Source organism: Dromiciops gliroides, chromosome 1, assembly GCF_019393635.1.
Source record: "Dromiciops gliroides isolate mDroGli1 chromosome 1, mDroGli1.pri, whole genome shotgun sequence".
Taxonomy (NCBI): domain Eukaryota; kingdom Metazoa; phylum Chordata; class Mammalia; order Microbiotheria; family Microbiotheriidae; genus Dromiciops; species Dromiciops gliroides.
This window is the reverse complement of record NC_057861.1, coordinates 749,711,485-749,729,657: the sequence shown is the minus strand read 5'-3', so window position 1 is coordinate 749,729,657 and position 18,173 is coordinate 749,711,485. Positions and strand designations below refer to the sequence as shown.

The 18,173-nt window shown below is 46.5% G+C and overlaps 1 protein-coding gene across 3 annotated transcripts in view; it reads right to left on the bottom strand.

The window, feature by feature from the left end:
* The window catches only part of ARHGEF3 (Rho guanine nucleotide exchange factor 3), a 305,070-nt gene that overhangs the window by 137,948 nt on the left and 148,949 nt on the right, over positions 1 to 18,173 (bottom strand). For all 3 annotated transcript variants that reach the window (XM_043975605.1, XM_043975606.1, XM_043975608.1), the window contains one exon: positions 5,143 to 5,205. In XM_043975605.1, coding sequence (XP_043831540.1) covers positions 5,143 to 5,205 — 63 coding nt within the window. The remainder of the gene's footprint in view (positions 1 to 5,142; positions 5,206 to 18,173) is intronic.

Here is an 18,173-nt window from a genome sequence, read left to right as displayed (position 1 = left end):
TGTACTAGCTGTGTCACCCTGGGCAAGTCATTTGACTCCAATTACCTTAAACATCCAGGACCATCTCCATTTGTCCTGATGTATATCTTTCCACTGGAAAGATGGCTCTGGAGGATAGAGTGAAGTTGCTGACCTTGCACAGTCCTCCCTCACTTAAATCCAATTCCCTGCAAGTGATGACATCACCCCGATGTCACAGTCCTCTTCGAGAATGATGGACTAACAACAACAAGGGTAGCGGAGTCTGATGAGGTTCAGTGGAGTTAGAGTTGGGGGTCTGATAGGTAACTCTGAATTAAATGATTTATAATTAAATCATGTAATCAAAATGTTTGTTTATTCAATAAAACTAGTAGGATCCTGTATCTTCCACACCTTTCAGTCAACTGTGAAGATATGGTGTGTATGTTAACATATGTTATGGAGTATCCTTGGGAAAACAAACATCACCCACTCCCTTGCTCAGCCGTCAGCATAGGAAAGAGAGTTATCCTCAATTTTCAGAGACCTCAAACTAAATGGAAAAAAAATATCTCATTGTTATATTGGAAATCAGCTTACATTCCTTTTATTTAAAATTTTTTTTGAAATGAAAATTGTCAAGGACAATCAAGAATTATTCATTGTTTGTCGATGATGTCAGTGACAATGAGTGGTGACACCTGAACTTGAAGTCATGTGCCCTCTAAGAATTCAATTTAGACAGACTAGGTATTTATTTCTGAATCCCTATTTAAAGGCAAGTGTATTTGACATAGCCACATAAATAGCTTCCAGCAAAGATTATTAACATTCAAATGCTCTGAGAGTTTAACAGCTTCTATTCATCATAGGCTAATTTTGAATTTCTATTCTAGATAAACCTTGTGCCAATCAGCAGTGATCCCTGGTATCTGAGCTCCACCCATCCCCTTTTCCTGTATCAATCAATTCAGAGGTTTAAAAATGAAGATGCATTTCTTTCTGCCAATGTTGGGAGATTGAAAAAGAAATGAAAATAGCCTGAAAAGGCTTGCCCCCTTCCCTTTTTTTATTTTCTATTAAGCATCTCAATGTGTATGTACTACACTCATCAAGACTGCACCAACAAGGAATTATTAAGTACCTACTATGTGCTGGGCTTCAAAGAGGTAAGGAAGAGGTCAGATGGGGTAGTAGTTACTAATTGTTCTCTCTGCTAACAATATCTACCAGGATTGTTTTCTTTTCTTGTCTTTTTTTTTTGGGGGGGTGAAGCAATTGGGGTTAAGTGACTTGCCCAGGGTCACACAGCTAGTAAGTGTTAAGTGTCTGAGGATGGATTTGAACTCAGGTCCTCCTGACTCCAGGGCCAGTGCTCTATCCACTGCGCCACCTAGTTGCCCCCAGGATTGTTTTCAATTAATTTTTATCCTTTGGATGTCTTGAAAAATCAATCCCTTGATGTTCTCAAGACTGTGCCACAACCAGTAGGATGTAAGCTCCTTGTAAGCAGGGACTTACTTCCTTTCTTCATATCTTTATATCAGCTTTGAGTGCAATGAGTGTTTCCCAGCAGAGGGATTTTAGACGGTTCCCATGATAGGGATTGCTTTATATTAGTTATGCTTCTAAAGCCAGAGTTCTTGACTTATTTTGTGGCAGGAGGGGGAAAGGGGAGGCTGGGCAGTGTGGTGAAGCCTAAGGACCCCTCTTCTGAGTCATGCTTTTAAATACATAGAATATGCAGGATTACCAAGAAACTGATCACAGGGAAATACAGTCATCATGACATTTTAAAAAGCAGGTTCCTGGCCCCAGGGTTAGATCAAACAAACAATACACATTTTTTGGTTTTGGTGGGGCAATGAGGGTTAAGTGACTTCCAGCTAGTGTCAAGTGTCTGACTCTGGACTTGGACGCAGGTCCTCCTGAATCCAGGGCCGGTGCTTTATTCACTGTGCCACCTAGCTGCCCCAATCAACATACATTTAATAAGCACCTATTATGTGGCAGGCACTGGCTATGCACTAGGACCCTTATCCTAAAATACATGCTGACAGTCTGTGCCCATGTTTTTCCTTTTATCTATTTCATTTTTTTAATATCAAAAGTTTGTTAAATCTGTTACAACATGCATTGCATGGAGTTTTCATTTTATCTTGGTCCTTTCTTTTAATGTGGTGCTACCTGTAATCCGTGATTTTAAAAATATATTTTAATTTAATATTGTCAATGTTAATATTTCTTCTAATGATTTCTTTTAATAAAGGTCCCAGTTCTGACCTTTGCTCTAAGGGTGAAAGGAGATATCCTTCAGAAACAACTCTCTGGCCTTCTCTGATATCATCACTGTTCAGGCAGCAAGGGATCTATTTAGGGTCAGCAGGGCCCAGGTTCAAATCCCACCTCAAGTCACTTAACCTCAAGGCAACTCCTCAGTCAGGCATATGGATTAGGCCACAGACAACTTTCCTTGAAATCACAGGTCCCTCAAATAGAAAATGAGATGTAGCCAACAGAAACCCTGGGCAGAAACGTCTACCTATCTGCCGCTGTCACAGAATGTGAGAGCAGGGGAAGGAAGGGCCGCCCAGGCTATCCTGCAAGCTCATGGTGGAGACTGAGTGATATCGTGTATAGACAAATGGATAGTTATCTACAAATGAGAGCAGGCATTAGTCACTGACCGGAGCCGAAACACCATGTGTCAGAGGCACGCTCTGAAAGAGGCAAGCTTTCTCGATACACCCCCATGCCAGGAAGCCTAAAGAGCAGAACCACTGAAAACATTTTCAGCTGTGAAGTGGGTGAGGAAATTGGTTTAATTTTCTCACGTCTGCTTTCCTGGTGACGTTTGAACAGGAAGAACTGCGTTTAAATCCTACCTCCAACCCTTTTCAGCAGCACGATCCTGGTACCTTTCTAAGCCTTGGTTTTCTCACTTGTAAAATGGGAATAATAATAGGTACAGTACCTAATTCACAAGGTGTTGGTGAGGCTGAACCTCAGTTTTGTGTATAAAGCACGTGGCCTGCTGTAAAGCCCTCCATAAATGTCAGCTGTTTTTGTTATAAGACGGCAGTTTCAAAGGACAATTGAACAATGTGGTTTTTTCCTCATAATAACATTGGTGGCTTTGTGCTCTCCTGTTATCTCTTCTTTACTCCTATATTCAGTCCTGGAAAGGACCTTAGAGGTCATATGGTACAATCCCCTCATTTTACAGAGAAGGAAATCGAGGCTCACAGAGGTTTAGCCACTTGCCAAGATCCCATGGACAGTGAGTGAGTGTCAGAGGTAGAATTTAAACTCGGGTACTCTGTCTCTGCCTCCCTGAGGGAGCTATATGTTCAGCTCTAATCTACCCTGCCGATTTCCCAGATCTCAAATTCAAGGTGTTGACAACAGGGTTCGCCTTCCTTACTAAACCTGACCTTGCTCCCAGCTTCCCAAGACTTCGGTCAAGGGCACTGCCAACTTCCCAGTCCCCCAGGTCCACAGCCTCTGAGTCACCAGTGACTGCTCCATCTCTCCCACACCTCATATCTAAGTGTTTGATAAGTTCTGCCCACTTTCTATTTCTCCCATCCTCCCCCTTCTCTCTACTCCAACAGGTCACACTTGTCCAGGGCTTAGTCACCTGTAAGTGACCTCTACACCTAGGACTCTCCTGGCCATGCCTCCCAAGGTGTTTTGTACTTTCCCAAATACAAACCAGTCTGATCCACTGTTGTCACCATCAGTTTTAAGCTTCGCTCACTGCCTATCTGCATCAGTATCCCAGACATCTGTACCCATGGATTAAATTAGGAGACTATCCATTGAATTCCCGTCTTGAGGACAGGAACCCCTTTCATTTTTGCCTTTGTAGCTCTGGCATTTGGCACAGGCCTTTGCATAGAGTTGGAGCTTCATAAATACTTGCTTAATTGAACTGACTGTTGCAAGCATGCTGGGGGGAAAAGGGTAAAGTAAGAACTTCATCATTCACATGAGAAAACTGAGGTCCACAACAGGCAAGTGACTAGCCCACAGCTAACTACCAGCAGAGACTAGCATGGAAACGGAATCTCCTATTTACAAGACCTTGGGCAAGTCACTTAATTCTCTCAGCCTCAGTTTCTTCTTCTGTGAAATGGGGAAAATAATAGCACCTGTCTCCAGGGTTGTAGTGACAATCAAATGAAAGAAAATCCATATGTAAAGAATGTTACAAACGTTAAAGTACTATGGATATGCAAACAGAAAAGATACAATAAAATTCATTTAATGAAAATACCTATCATTATCCATCACCATTATCATCAGTGTGAGAGAATGCACGGGCACAGGAGAGGGTGGGCTGAGAGCAGACAGCAGCTAAGAAATCTGCTGTGAGTGGATGGGGAGCAGCATGAGAGACGAGGCTGGGAAAGCAGGCAACAGGTAGGATTGTGGAGGGTCCACCTAGGAAGTATGGTCTCTGCCTGGAGGAAGTGGGGAGCCACTGAGGGTCTTTGAACTTCAATGACACGGTCAGTCAGACATCACCTTGGGAAGATTATTTTCACAATTGTGTGGAAGATGTACTGGAGAGGGGCAGATGGTAAGCTCTTGAGGTCAGCACTGTCTTCTGCCTCTTTGTGTATTCCCAGTGCTTCACACAGTGCCTAGCACATAGTGGGCACCGTATTGGTGTTCACGGAATTGAATTGAGATCGAATGCTCGTTAAATCACATCGTGACAAAGTTAGTCCTTGAGTCCTGGCTAAGATTACCCAACCATACTAGGCAGTGACACCAAGGGAGATGCCCTCAGAAAGAAGTTGGACCGAAAGAGCCAGAATGTGTCCCTGGCACATCCCAAGTGCTTTCTCCTCCATCATAGGCCCCTGAGATACTTTGACCCACTCCACCACCCCGAAGAAGCCTAGCTTTAAAGACCAAAGGACAAAACCAGCTGGTTTGCCATCACGGGGCAGTCTCAGTCTGGCCATGTTGATTTTAACCTCGATACATTGCAGTACCCTGAGTTTGGGACTCATTTTAGGAGCGAGAGCACAAAGGCCCTCGCCACTGGCCAGCCTCTCTCTGCTACAACCCAAGGCAGATTTTAAGGTTCCAATTTCGTCAACCTTGTTCAGGGAGCAGGCCCCATGAACTCAATACGCAGACATCCCAGAAGTAAAAGATGTGACTTACACTTGCGTCCAGACTACACAGGCTGATGTTGTCCTCATCTTGGGTGCTCTGCTTCCGTTTCCGCTACAAAACAAACGGAAAAAAAGTTTAGATTATATTCAGTCCAAAGATGAAAGAAAACTTCAACCCTTGAGTAATGTATACAACTCTTGTCATTTCCCCACAGCGTGTAAAATACTGGTTATTGACAATGCTCAAGCAGACCATTCTAAGATATGCTGACAAATCATGGAAGCAACCGGATGCAAGGACAATCTGTATTGTATCGATTCCTGGTCATTCTGTGTTCCAATCTCTCCTTCCCCCTTCTTCACACCCAATCAGGTGCCAAACCCTGGATTCTCCCCAGAAATGGCTTCTCCACCCTTCCCTTCCTCTCCACTCTCACTGCATCCCCTCTAGCTCAGGGCCTTATCTCTTCTCAATTAAGTTGTTAAGCTCCCTATCTGGTCTCCCAGCCTCCAATCCACCTGCTTTTAATTCCTCTTTAATAACATGACCTGAGAAATTGTCCTAACATCTAGCACTAAGGCATTTCTCTACTCAAAACAAACAAAGAAAACCCCTCAAGTGTTTCCCGTTGTCTACTAAATAAAGTAAAATTGCCTGATCCTGTCATTCAAGGTCCTCCGCCAAGTAGCTCCAGCCTAAATTTCAGCCTCATCTCATATACTATGAGTCCCAGCTACAATGGAATAGTCTGCAAGATCTGCTCTCATTCTACACCCTTCCATTTGCCTGCCCAATCTCACTTCTTCCAAGGCCAAATCTGGGTGCCATTTTCCTTGAAGAAATCTTTCCCAATTTTCCCTGGGTGAGAATCATTTCTCATGGCATTGTGAGCTCATTATTTGCCCCTACATCTGTCTATTATGTGCTAAGCATTGCACTGGGCACTGATAATAAACATTTCCAATCAATCAACAAACATTAAGTGCTTACTATGTGCCAGGCACTGTGTTAAGTGCTGGGATACAGTCCAAAGTATGAAACAATCCCTACTCGAAAGGTGTTTGCATTCTAATGGGGGAGACAACAACATTTTTAAAAATACATGCGGCAGGGGGCAGCTAGGTGGCGCAGTGAATAAAGCACCGGCCCTGGAGTCAGGAGGACCTGAGTTCAAATTTGACCTCAGACACTTGACACTTACTAGCTGTGTGACCCTGGGCAAGTCACTTAACCCCCTTTGCCCCGCAAAAAAAAAAAAAATACATGTGGCATAAAGAGAGTTGATAAATATAAACACACACCCGTTAGTTTGGGAGAGGATTTTATTAGCAGCTTGGTGGGGTAGGGATTAGGAAAAGCTTCCTGGAGAAGACAGTGCTTTGGGCTGAATCTTAGAGGAGGAGAAGGTCTCTAAGATGAGGAGATAAGGAGGGAATGCGGGTGGAGATGAGAGAAGGGAGTGTAGTGGGTGAGGAGGTGAGGTCAGTTTGGCTCAATCACTAAGTGCAGGAGAGGGAGTAATGGCCCATGAATAACAGACTGGGACTGAACAGTGAAGAGCTTTAAATGCTAAACAGAGAAGTTTACATTTAGGATCCGAGAGGCGGTAAGACTCCGCTGGAATTAACTGAATAGGGGAGTGGCAAAGTCGGATCTGAGCTTAAGGAACACTGCTCTGGCTCCCACTTGGAAGATGAACTGAAGTGGTGAGAGATGAGGCAGGAGGATATGGGCCTGAATGAAGGTGGTAGATGTGTGAGTAGGGTGAGGGGCCAAGATGCGGGAGATCCGATAAAGGTAGAAAGGGCAAGATTTGGCAACTGATGGGATCTGTGGGGTGAGGGAGAGAGAGGAGCTGGGGACAATGCCAAGGTCACACCTGGGGGAGTGGAGGATGGTGGTGACTTTGAAAGTGGAAGAGGGAGGGCTTAAGGAGGGAAGGGTGAGTTCAATTGTAGATGTGCTGAGTTTAAGATTGCCTGGAGCATCCAGAAAAAATATTGGATAGATAATTTGGGATGCAGAGTAAAACTAAGAGACTGGATTGGATCTGTCTATTTATCTAATCTATCAATTTATCTATTGATCAGTCTTGTCTAATGTGCCTGTCTGTCTTTCTATTGATCTATCCAGTCTGTCTGCCTAATATGTCTATGTACCATCTACACAGAGATGACAGCTAAACGCCAAGAAAGAAACCTAGTCTTAGTTACTTCATCTGCAAAATGGGAGTAATAATAGCACCTACTTCACATGGTATTGTGAGGATCCAATGAGAAAACATACATAAAGCACTTTGCAAACCTGAAAGGCTACAGAAATGCTACTGTTCTTGTTCTTGTTCTTGTTCTTGTCATCATTGTCACTATCATTATCCTTATCGTTGGTGGTAGCTCTGGGCTGTTTGGAATAGCTAGAGCTAGCCTTTAAAGTCGCGAAATCCTGGGTTCAAGTCTCACCTTCGACACAGACCGGCTCTAGGCAACTCTCTAAGACGATGAGTGGCAGAGGGGGTACTAATCAGTACTGGGAGAGGGAGTTTCCTCGATTGGGAGTTCCCTGCAGCCTCAAAATCATAGCTCCCTTCCCTGTCTCTACCTCTGTGCCAAGCACTGGGCTACAATGACAAAAACAAAATAATCTTTACCCTCAAGGAGCTTACCTGGGGTGGGGGTGGGGGTGGGGGAAGCAGACAGGGACGGGAGGAGGGAGACAAGAACACGTGCATATATAACTCTTCATGAAAGATAAGCCACATGAATGCATGGTTAACTGAGCCTGTCAGATTTAAAACCACCAAGCTGTTGTGCCTGATACAGATGAGGTCTGAGAGGGCTTTGAAAATGAACATCAACCCTGAAGGGCTGGGGCCAGCTGTGCCCGCCTGGCGTCTGGATGAGCTCCCGGGCGCTGCCCACACTCCTTCTAGGCCTCAGGGGCCTCTGCTCCTCCCTCTCAGGGAGATGTGATGAGTGCCGTGGTCATCCGAACAAAACCTTGTGCTGAAGCAGCATTCCATACTTCAAGGTCAAGTTAGATCAGCCGTGTGTGTGTGTGTGTGTGTGTGTGTGTGTGTGTGTGTGTGTGTGTGTGTAGTGTGATATGTGGGTATCTCTGTGTATGTCTGTGTATATGTGTGTATGTATGTGTGTGCGTGTGTAGTGTGTGCATGTGTGTATGTGTGATATGTGGGTATCTCTGTGTATGTCTGTGTGTGTGTAGTGTGTGCATGTGTGTATGTGCATATGTGTGATATGTGGGTATCTCTGTGTATGTCTGTGTATGTGTGTGTATGTGTGTGCATGTGTGATATGTGGGTATCTCTGTGTATGTCTGTGCATGTAGTGTGTGCATGTGTGTATGTGTGATATGTGGGTATCTCTGTGTATGTCTGTGTATATGTGTATGTCTGTATGTGTATGTAGTGTGTACATGTGTGCATGTGTGATATGTGGGTATCTCTGTGTATGTCTGTGTATATGTGTGTGTAGTGTGTGCATGTGTGCATATGTGTGTGCATGTGTGATATATGTGTATCTCTGTGTATGTGTGTGTATATTTGTGTGTATGTAGTGTGTGCATGTGTGTATGTGTGATATGTGGGTATCTCTGTGTATGTCTGTGTATATGTGTGTGTGTGTGGTGTGTGTGACCGACCTGGTGGCTCACGACTATCACCAATGAGCTTCAGCCGCCACTTCTTATTCCCGAAGACACACCTGCACAGGACCAGAGAGCACCTGTTCCTTGAAGTCGACAGAGGTCTCTGGTCCACACCCAGACAAAATGTTCCCTAAGGCTCAGTTCTGACGTTCAAAGGGCCCTAGAACTAAACCATCAGGTGCTTCTCTGTAAACAGATCCTGCTTCCCAAAGCATCCTCTGAGAGAGAAGAGATTTCCCCAAAGGGTGGTCTGAATGAAGCCCGAGCTGGTTAATCTGCCACAGAATGGTCCCAGAAACCCACCAATCTCATCCAATGTAGGCTGTAATGATTCATTACACTGATTTCCCTTTGTTCTTGCTCTGCAGCATCTGCCCGTGTTCGCCACCCTCTCCTCTGGAATATTCCCTCCTCCTTGGATTTTTGTGACATTTCCCCCGCCCCCTCCTTCCCACCCACCATACCTTTCTTCAGTTTCCTTTGCTGGGTGGTCACTCGTTAACATTTACTGAATACACACAATGTTCCAGGCTCTGAACTAAGCACTGAGGTTACAAAGAAAGGCTAAGGACTCGGCCCTCAGGGAGCTCACAGTCCAACAGTCATCATGACTCCATGGGTGGCCTTCCCGGTCTCCTCTTCTCTTTCTCTCTCGGTCAGACCACCAGTTCCCCCAGATTCAATAATCATCCTTCTATAAATGACTCACATGTCCTGCCTGAGTCTCTCTCCTGGGCTCCATCCAGCTCCTAATCGCCAACTGCTGTCTGGACACCCTAACTCAAAGTCCTGTGGGCATCCTCGACTCAACACGTCCTCAACAGAACCACCCTCAGCCAGACTCTGACTCAGTTTCCCCAGCCAGCCAGGCTTGCCACCTCTGTGGCATCCTTGACGCCTCACTCTTCTTCATGCCACGTAACCAAGTCCTGCCATCTCTATTGCCACCACACCTCTCATAGGTGCTCCCTTCTGTCATGCACACAGCCACGGCTCTGCTTCAGACCATCCTCACCTCCCCTGCACTTTCTCAGTGGCCTCCACCTCAACCCCTCCTCCACTCAATGGCCAAAGTGACTTTCCCACAGTATATAGTTCTGCCCATGTCACCCCCGGGCCCCCTATTCAATAAACTCCAGCGGCTCCCTATCACCTGAGAGCAAATCAAATCAAGTCTTCTGTGTGGCCTTTAAAGCCTTTCACATGTGGCTCCCTTCCATGCCCATGGTGATCCAGCCAGATTGCCTTCCCTCTGTTCCTCATGCACAGCTCCTTGACGTTCATCTCTAGGCCTTTCCACAGGATGTCCCCCTCCCTGGAGGTATATTCTCTCCTCAGCTTCTCTCTTAGAATCAATCAATCAATCAATCAATCTATCTATCTATCTATCTATCTATCTATCTATCTATCTATCTATCTATCTATCTGTCTGTCTGTCTGTCTGTCTGTCTGTCTGTCTGTCTGTCTGTCTGTCTATCTATCTATCTATCTATCTATCTATCTATCCATCCATCCATCTATCTATCTACCTATCTATCATCTCTATATCTATCTATCCATCTTTTTGCCATTCTTTCTTTCTTTCAGCATTTTAAAAATTCACTTTTAAATTCTGAATTCCAAATTCTCTCCCTCCCTCTGGCTCCTCCCCCACCCAACAAGAAGGCAAAAAAATATCCCATTTCAGGATCCCTCAATCAATCCTCTGAACATCTCTCCAAAGTTTGGAAAAAACAACCTCATTGGCAAGTTCACAGAACAAAACTGAGGACCAAAAGGTGAGAAAATCCCAGCTGGAAAATGGGGACCTTGTTTCCTAAAGGCCTCTGAACATCTAAGAACACAGCTAGAGAATGGGGAGAAAGGTAAGGGAATAAGGATTTAGATAGTACCTACAATGCACCAGGCACCATGCTAAGTGCTTTATGTAGTGTCACAGTTGATCTTCACAACAATCCTGTGAGGGAGGTGCTGTTATTATCCCCATATTCCAGATGAGGAAACTGAGGCAAACCGAGGTCAAGTGACTTGCCCAGGATCATACAGCTAGTAAGTGTCTAAGGCTGGATTTGAACACATGTCTCACTGACTCAAGGCCCAGAGCTCTATCCACTGAGCCATCCTGAGTTTGGACTCCACCAAGAGCATTCAATGATAAAATGTCCTTTGGCTCAACATGTCTTTCTGAAATTCACTAATTCACGCTCAAGACTGAGTCAGCTCTGCTAGCCCCTTCCCTCTGATAAAGCAGAAATAAATGCTAGGGTTGTCATCACGTTTACTTTTCACTTTCAGAGCAGAAACCTCAGACCGTTTTTTGTCAAGACGCTGAGCCCCGATGGGGAATGAGCTTGGGTGTATCTGTTGGTTTGATACAGCAAGATAAGGTATGACTTTGAGACAAAAGGAGGTATCTCCCAGAGGAAAGACCCATTTTGCAGGGGAGGAAGGGAAAGAAGGAAGGAAGGAGGAGAAAGAAAGAGAAGGAAGGAGGAAAAAGGAAGAGAAGGAAAACAATTTAATGGGAGAAGGGAAAAAGGGATTATGGAAGGGGATGGAAAAGGTAAAAATTGGGTCTTTTCCTTGGGCTGATGTGGTTTTTCAGATCTAATGAAAAACACAAAAGCAAGGGGTTTCACTGCTGAAACCCTCCCAAGCCAGTGTCCTTGGTTAAAGAACAATCCAGTGCTTGGCCAAGATCTTTGTTTTTTAAGTGAGCAAAGGCTGTTCTCCCACCAGCTGGGGCACTTACATGCCTGGCACCTTGTGAGTGCCAGGGGAGCAGCAGTGAAGGTTCATTTAGATGGTTCCTGTTCCTCTCTACAAGGAGACCCAGCCTCCCACTTCATGAAGAAGATTGAGGGCACCTGACAGAGCCCAACGATGCTCATTCTCCAGTCCTCACACTGGCCATCCTCACCCCCTCTCTCCTCCTTCCCTCCAATCACAGAGGCAGAGTTTCCTCTGCTCTGAGGCAGAGATACCCTCCCTCCCCGCCCCAATCCTCTCTTCCCCCCCTTCCAGATTAAAATGTAACTGGGAAATATAAAGCAAAATAAATAAAAATATAATACAACATAGATAATGTTAATTTGGGGGTTACTAAGCTTAAGGCTCTGGACTTGGAGTCAGGAGGACCTCAAGGAATTCAAAACCTGCCTCAGAAATGAGTTAGCTGTGTGACCCTGGGCAAGTCACTTAACCTCTATTTGCATCAATCCACTAGAGAAGGAAATGCCAAACCACTCTAGTGTCTTTGCCAGAAAACCCCACTGAGGTGATAAGTGGGTCCATGGATCATGAGGAGTTGGATACAACAGAGAGTCATCGAGAGGGTCAGATGAGAAAGCACAGGTAAGGGCTTTGACAACCAGAAAGGGCTATGGAAATAATAATTACTATTATCGGCAATCAAATACCCAAATGCCATGAGCATAATCGGGACTGGGAAAACAAAAACTTCCCGAAAGCTCTCCCTCAGAGGTCAGCCTGGGTAAGTGAAGGCAGACACAGATGGCCAAATAAAACTGAAGAAGGTCTGGTGCTGATACCTTTAGGACACACTGTGCTGTGAGCAGAAGTGCCCCCCCCATCCCCTGCCAGAGTCTCCTACATGTGCATGAGATTCATTTCATCACCATTTCCCCAGCCCTTAACAGTGTCTTATTCAAAGGGGGCACCAATAAGTGTGTGCTGATTGAACAAATGAGAAGTCCAAACTAGCTGTGCGTGCATATGCCCCGAAATGTCGGTCTGTTTCTGCATCCTGGGCCTAGCACTTCTCCACCAGGAGGTGGGTAATGTGCCACATCAGCAGCCCACTAGACCAGAAGCTGGTCTGCACTCATCAGAGTTCTTGCATCCGGGAAGCTGTTTGTCTGCACAAGCTGGCTGCTGTCCCACTCCGCTCTACCTGCATCCGTTCAGTCGGGTCTTCCCAGGTTTCTCTGATCAGGCTCATCTGCTATTTGGGGGCACAATCCCATCATATTCAGGGACCACCCCCAGTTTGCCAGTTGTTGGCACAACAGCCTGGCTGCGGAGCATTCTTTGTGCACCTGGTCCTTCCACTCTCTCTCTGATCTCTTCAGGCATCGGCTTGGGAGGGCCAAGACATGCTCTGGCAAACCTCAAAGGAAGGCGATTTCAGAGCTCATTCAGTCCTGCAGACACGGCCTGGAGAATCACCACTGCCGACATGGCAGATGCCCCTCTATGCCCTCTCCCTGGCCGGCATAATTAAAGCTGTCTGTTCTAGTTGACCAGCTCGGGACTGGACAGACAACAGCATCAGGAAACATCCACTTACCGGTGACACTACTCGGGGCTTCCATAAATAACAATAACGGCAATGACAATTCACGTATATACAGTGTGGTAAGATTTACAAAACACTTCCCCCATGACAAACCTGTGACATATGTGTGGCAAGCATCATCACTCCCATTTTACAGATGAGGAAACTGAGGCTCACACAGCTAAGAAACGGTGCGAAGGCAAATGTTTCTATTCCACAACACTCGCTATTTCTGCTTTTCTCAGGGAGCAGCTAATGACTATGCTAGGCCTAATTTCAAATTGCCTAGCTCGAACCATGAGTGTCCAAGACAAACTGCCGTATTTAATCAGTCTTTTTTTCCCCTATTTAGTAACAAAGTTACCAGAGGAGCTCCACCCATTGACAGAAATAGAGCCTCCACCAGGGGTAATAAGGGATCCCTAATTAGATGTTTGAAAACTAATACATTTGGGGCAGCTAGGTGGCGCAGTGGATAGAGCACCAGCCCTGGAGTCAGGAGGACCTGAGTTCAAATCCAGCCTCTGACACTTAACACTTACTAGCTGTGTGACCCTGGGCAAGTCACTTAACCCCAATTGCCACACCAAAAAAAAAAAAAAGGAAAAAGAAAACTACTACATTCAAAACAGGTCCTGGCCTTTATACCTTGGTTGGTCCAAGGCTTCAGTAGTCACAAGTGGCTCTGATGCCCTGACCTGTATCTGGGCCTTCTCCGGGGAGATTAAGGAAAGGATTTTGTGTTCAGCTGCTCACCTTAGCAGGAACCTAGCAATGGGATGGCAAGCACTAGATTTGTTTTAAGATGGTAGCGTTTAGGAGAAGCCAGAATGTGGACAGAAGGGAGCGGTGCCCACTGTCTTTGTCCTCCTCCTCCTCTTCCCTCCTCCTTCCCCTCATTCTTCTCCTCCCCCCACTTCCTTTCCCCCTCCTCCCCCTGCCCCTCTTTCTTTTCCTCTCCTTCATCCCCTTCCTGTCCTCCTCCCCCTCCTCCTCCTCTTCTTCACCCAGTACCCATAAGTCCTGGCCCTCCAGGTTGCCCGCCTCATGCTCCCTTTTTATTTCTCTCTGTACCTTTCCCTGGGCAGGGCTGCCCCAGAGAAGGTTACAGTCTGACAAGCTGCTCCTCGCAGATCTAAGAGGAGAGGAAAGAAAAGAGAGAGAAGGGAGGGAGGGAGGAAGGAGAGGGACGAGGAGAGGAAAGAGAGAGGGGAGAGAGAGAAGAAGGAGAAAGAGAGAACAGAGAGGAGAGAAAGAGGGAGGAGGGAGAGAAGGGCGGGGAGACACACACAGAGAGGCCTAGATCCAGAGTATGAAGGGAGTAGAGGGACTGGCCGGCCTGATTCTTTTATTTTACAAATGAGGAAACTGAGGCTCAGGAAGTTTGGGCACTGTGACCATGGTCTCACTGTACCTGCATCAAAAGAAGGCCCAATCCAGCACACGTCCTTTATTGCTAATGTCAGCTAGGATAACCTAGTGCAACCCCAACATTTTGCAGCTGAGGGATTCCTTAAGCCCAGAGAGGGTGATTGGCTTTCCTAATAGTACACAGTAGGGAGCCTAAGGCAGAGCCAGACTCTAAGTTCCCAGCTGTCTCCTTGAGGCCCTGCTCCCTCCCTGCCTTGTCCATCTGTCCATCTGGTGAGCTCTCTCTGGGTCTCTGTGGGTCTCTATCTCTCTCCTCTCTCTGTCTCTCCCTCCTTCCTCTTTCTCTCCTCTCTCTGTCTCTCCCTCCTTCCTCTTTCTCTCCTCTCTCTGTCTCTCCCTCCTTCCTCTTTCTCTCCTCTCTCTGTCTCTCCCTCCTTCCTCTTTCTCTCCTCTCTCTGTCTCTCCCTCCTTCCTCTCTCCTCTCTCTGTCTCTCCCTCCTTCCTCTCTCCTCTCTCTGTCTCTCCCTCCTTCCTCTCTCTCTCCTCTCTCTTCTCTCTCTCCTCCTTCCTCTCTCTCTCTTTCTTTCCTCTTCTCTTCTCTCTCTCTCTCCTCCCTCCCTTCCCCTCTGTTTGAAAATGGACACTAATAAGAGGCTTCCGTAATTTGGCTTGTAATAGGACCCAAATCTCATTAAGAGCAGCAACTTCTCATTACTGATGGTGGGAGGGCCCTGATTATAAAGAGCTGTACATTTCCACAGCTCCTGGCCTCAGGAAAGATGCTCTCTGGGGAGATGAGGCCTGAAGACTGCAGGCAGGTGGAAAACCCCACCAGAAAGAAGGGGTTTGAATGACAGAAATAACAAGATGGGCAGGGACACAATAGGACATAGAGGGTATTGCTCCACGGAGCTGGGAGTCAGGAAGACCCAAGTCAAATTCTGCCTCAAAATACTTACTGGTGGTATGATTTTGGGCAAGTCACTTAACTTCTATCTACCTCGGTTTCCTCATCTGTAAAGTGGGGACAATAATAGCACCTACTTCATGGCATTGTTTTGAGGTACAAAATTAGGGAGGCTGTCATGGTGAGTGGAGAAAGAATGGCCCTGGAGGGGACAGCTAGGTGGCGCAGTGGATAAAGCACTGACCCTGGATTGAGGAGGACCTGAGTTCAAATCTATCCTCAGACACTTGACACTTACTAGCTGTGTGACCCTGGGCAAGTCACTTAACCCCCACTGCCCGGCAAAACAAAACAAGAATGGGCCCCGGAACCAGGAAGTCAGTCAGTCAGTCCACAGTGTGCCAGGCATTGTGCTGTGGGAGGAGGATCATCCCAAATGCTAGAAGCCTTTCCTTGGGTCTCTTTCCATTTCCTGGAGACCCGAGTCTTACTGTTCTCCCCTTGCTCTTGCCATGTGACTGGTATTTCTCTCTAATGAAGGATTTCTTCAACAATATCCCCCAGCACTTAGCCCAGTGCCTGACATACAGTAAGTGCTCAATATATGATACCTGTGCCCATTCTTTCAGGTAGGTCATCGTGCCCTAGCCACTACCGGTGCCCACCACAAGCTGATTATTTAGAGCCTGGGGAGGTCTAAGATTTATAACCATCCAGCAGTGTCCCAAAGAACACTGAATTCAATTCAATAAATGTGTATTAAGCACCTAATAAGGGTAAGGGAATGGGGCTACCAGAAGAAAAAAACTGAAATGGTCCCTGCCCTCAAGAATCTTACAATCTGCTTGAGGTACAACATATAAAGGAATAAGCCAATATAATGTCATTTTAGGGGAAGGAAAGGGCATTAATAAGTAATTGGGGTGGGGGAGGGGGGTAGAGGCTGTGACCTTGAGCAAGTCTCTTCACTACCCTCTGCCTCAGTTTCCTCATTTATAAAATAGTGATAATGAGATCCATGATCTCTTCTCTTCTGAGTTCAAGGCTAGGTGGGGGTACATTTGCAGGAATGGAGGACAGATTGCCCACTGTGTGTTAGGTACCCTACTAAGTGCTGGGGATTCCAAGAAAGACAAAAACAGCCCCTGTCCTCAGAGAGCAAACAGTCTAGTAGAGGAGCACCCAGGCCCTCGTGCTCCAAGCCCAGTGCTCTGCCCACTGGTATCTTGTTGCTGCTGCCCTGGTAGACACTATAGGAAACTGAAAGCATCCAGCCCATGTGCGGCGGGAGGGGGACTTGGACCGATGGACAGACCAGCCAGCCTCGCAATGAAGCTCTTGGCAGAGGAACAACTAGGAGTTGAGCCGGGCTCCACTCGAAATCCACACTAAGGTTGCTGCTGTTGTTTCTTCAGAACACCTGGAACGTTGTCAGATATGACTGAATTGACATTTTTGTTCAGCAGATGTCTTTAAAGAGAGGTGTGCCTTCCTAGTGGGGGAGGGAGCAAAGCCCTGCTAGTATTTGGTGGAGACAAGCATCTGGGACGCCCCCTCCCCCGTGGCTCTACCACCCCCTGTGAAGTTGGGAAGAAAAATCCAAAACTGTGGTAAGCCACTGATGGGCAGGAAGACAAGAATGCACTTCCCTTGTAAAATCTCTATGGAGCGCTTCAAAGCAAGGCAAGAATCACTTGATCCTGGGGCAGGAGGCGGATGCATATTTGAGGCATCAAAGAATGTTGTACCTGGCCGGCTTGAGACAAGGCATTAAGCCTGGGGTTTTAATGAAAGTAGGTTCTTGTAAGGGAAATTCTGGGCCCTTCTGGGCTCACACCAGGTCCTGGCCACCGGGGATGGCAGAACTCGCTTGCAGGGAGGCCAACATACCAAGAGTGAATTATAATCAATCTATCAAATGATAAATATTTATTAAATGCCAGGAACTGTCCTGGGAAGTGTTCCTGCCTCCCAGTAGCTTGCATGCTATTCAAGGATCTGGCAGTTAGTCAGTCAGCAAATATGTATTAAAGCACCTACTATGTACTGGGCACTGTGCTAAGCACTGGAAGTTCAAAGAAAGGCAAAAACAGCCCCTGCCTTCAAAGACAACTCAATCCATACAAGATATACATGGGGCACAGTGGGGGGGGGGAGCTAGATGGTGCAGTGGATAAAGCACTAGCCCTGGATTCAGGAGGGCCTGAGTTCAAATCCAGCCTCAGACACAACACTAGCTGCATGACCCTGGGCAAGTCACTTAACCCTCATTGCCCTGCCCCCCCCCCCAAAAAAAGATATATACAGAGCCCAAGAAAGGCAGTCTGAGAGGGAAAGGTATTGGAGGACAGGGGGGATATGAGCAGTCTGGAAGGAAGCAGGGGAAGCTCACAGGCAGAAGTGAGGAAGAACATTCCAAGCAGGGGATAGCCCCACCATGGAGAGGGGAGATGTAGGATTGTGCTGAAGGAACTGCGTGAGAACACATGGAGGGGAGAGTAAGGACAAGGCAGCAAGAGGCCAGACTTTGAAAAGCTTAAATGCCAAAGAGAAGATCCTGCAGCTGAATTTATTGAGGACCTACTATGAGCCAGTCACAGTGGTAGGCACTAGGGATACAGACATAAAATGGGACAGTGCCTGCCCTCAAGGGGCTTGTCCTCTTACAAATGAAGAAATGGTCACAATTTTCTGGTACAAGGATCATAGAAGGGTTGAAATTAAAAGGAAGGGACAGTGTGGCCAAGGGACACTCCTTTGGTGAACAGTCTCAACCTTATTTGGAATTGCTTCTCTTTCCTTATGTGTTGTCTAATGTTTTCTCACCATTAACATCCCTAC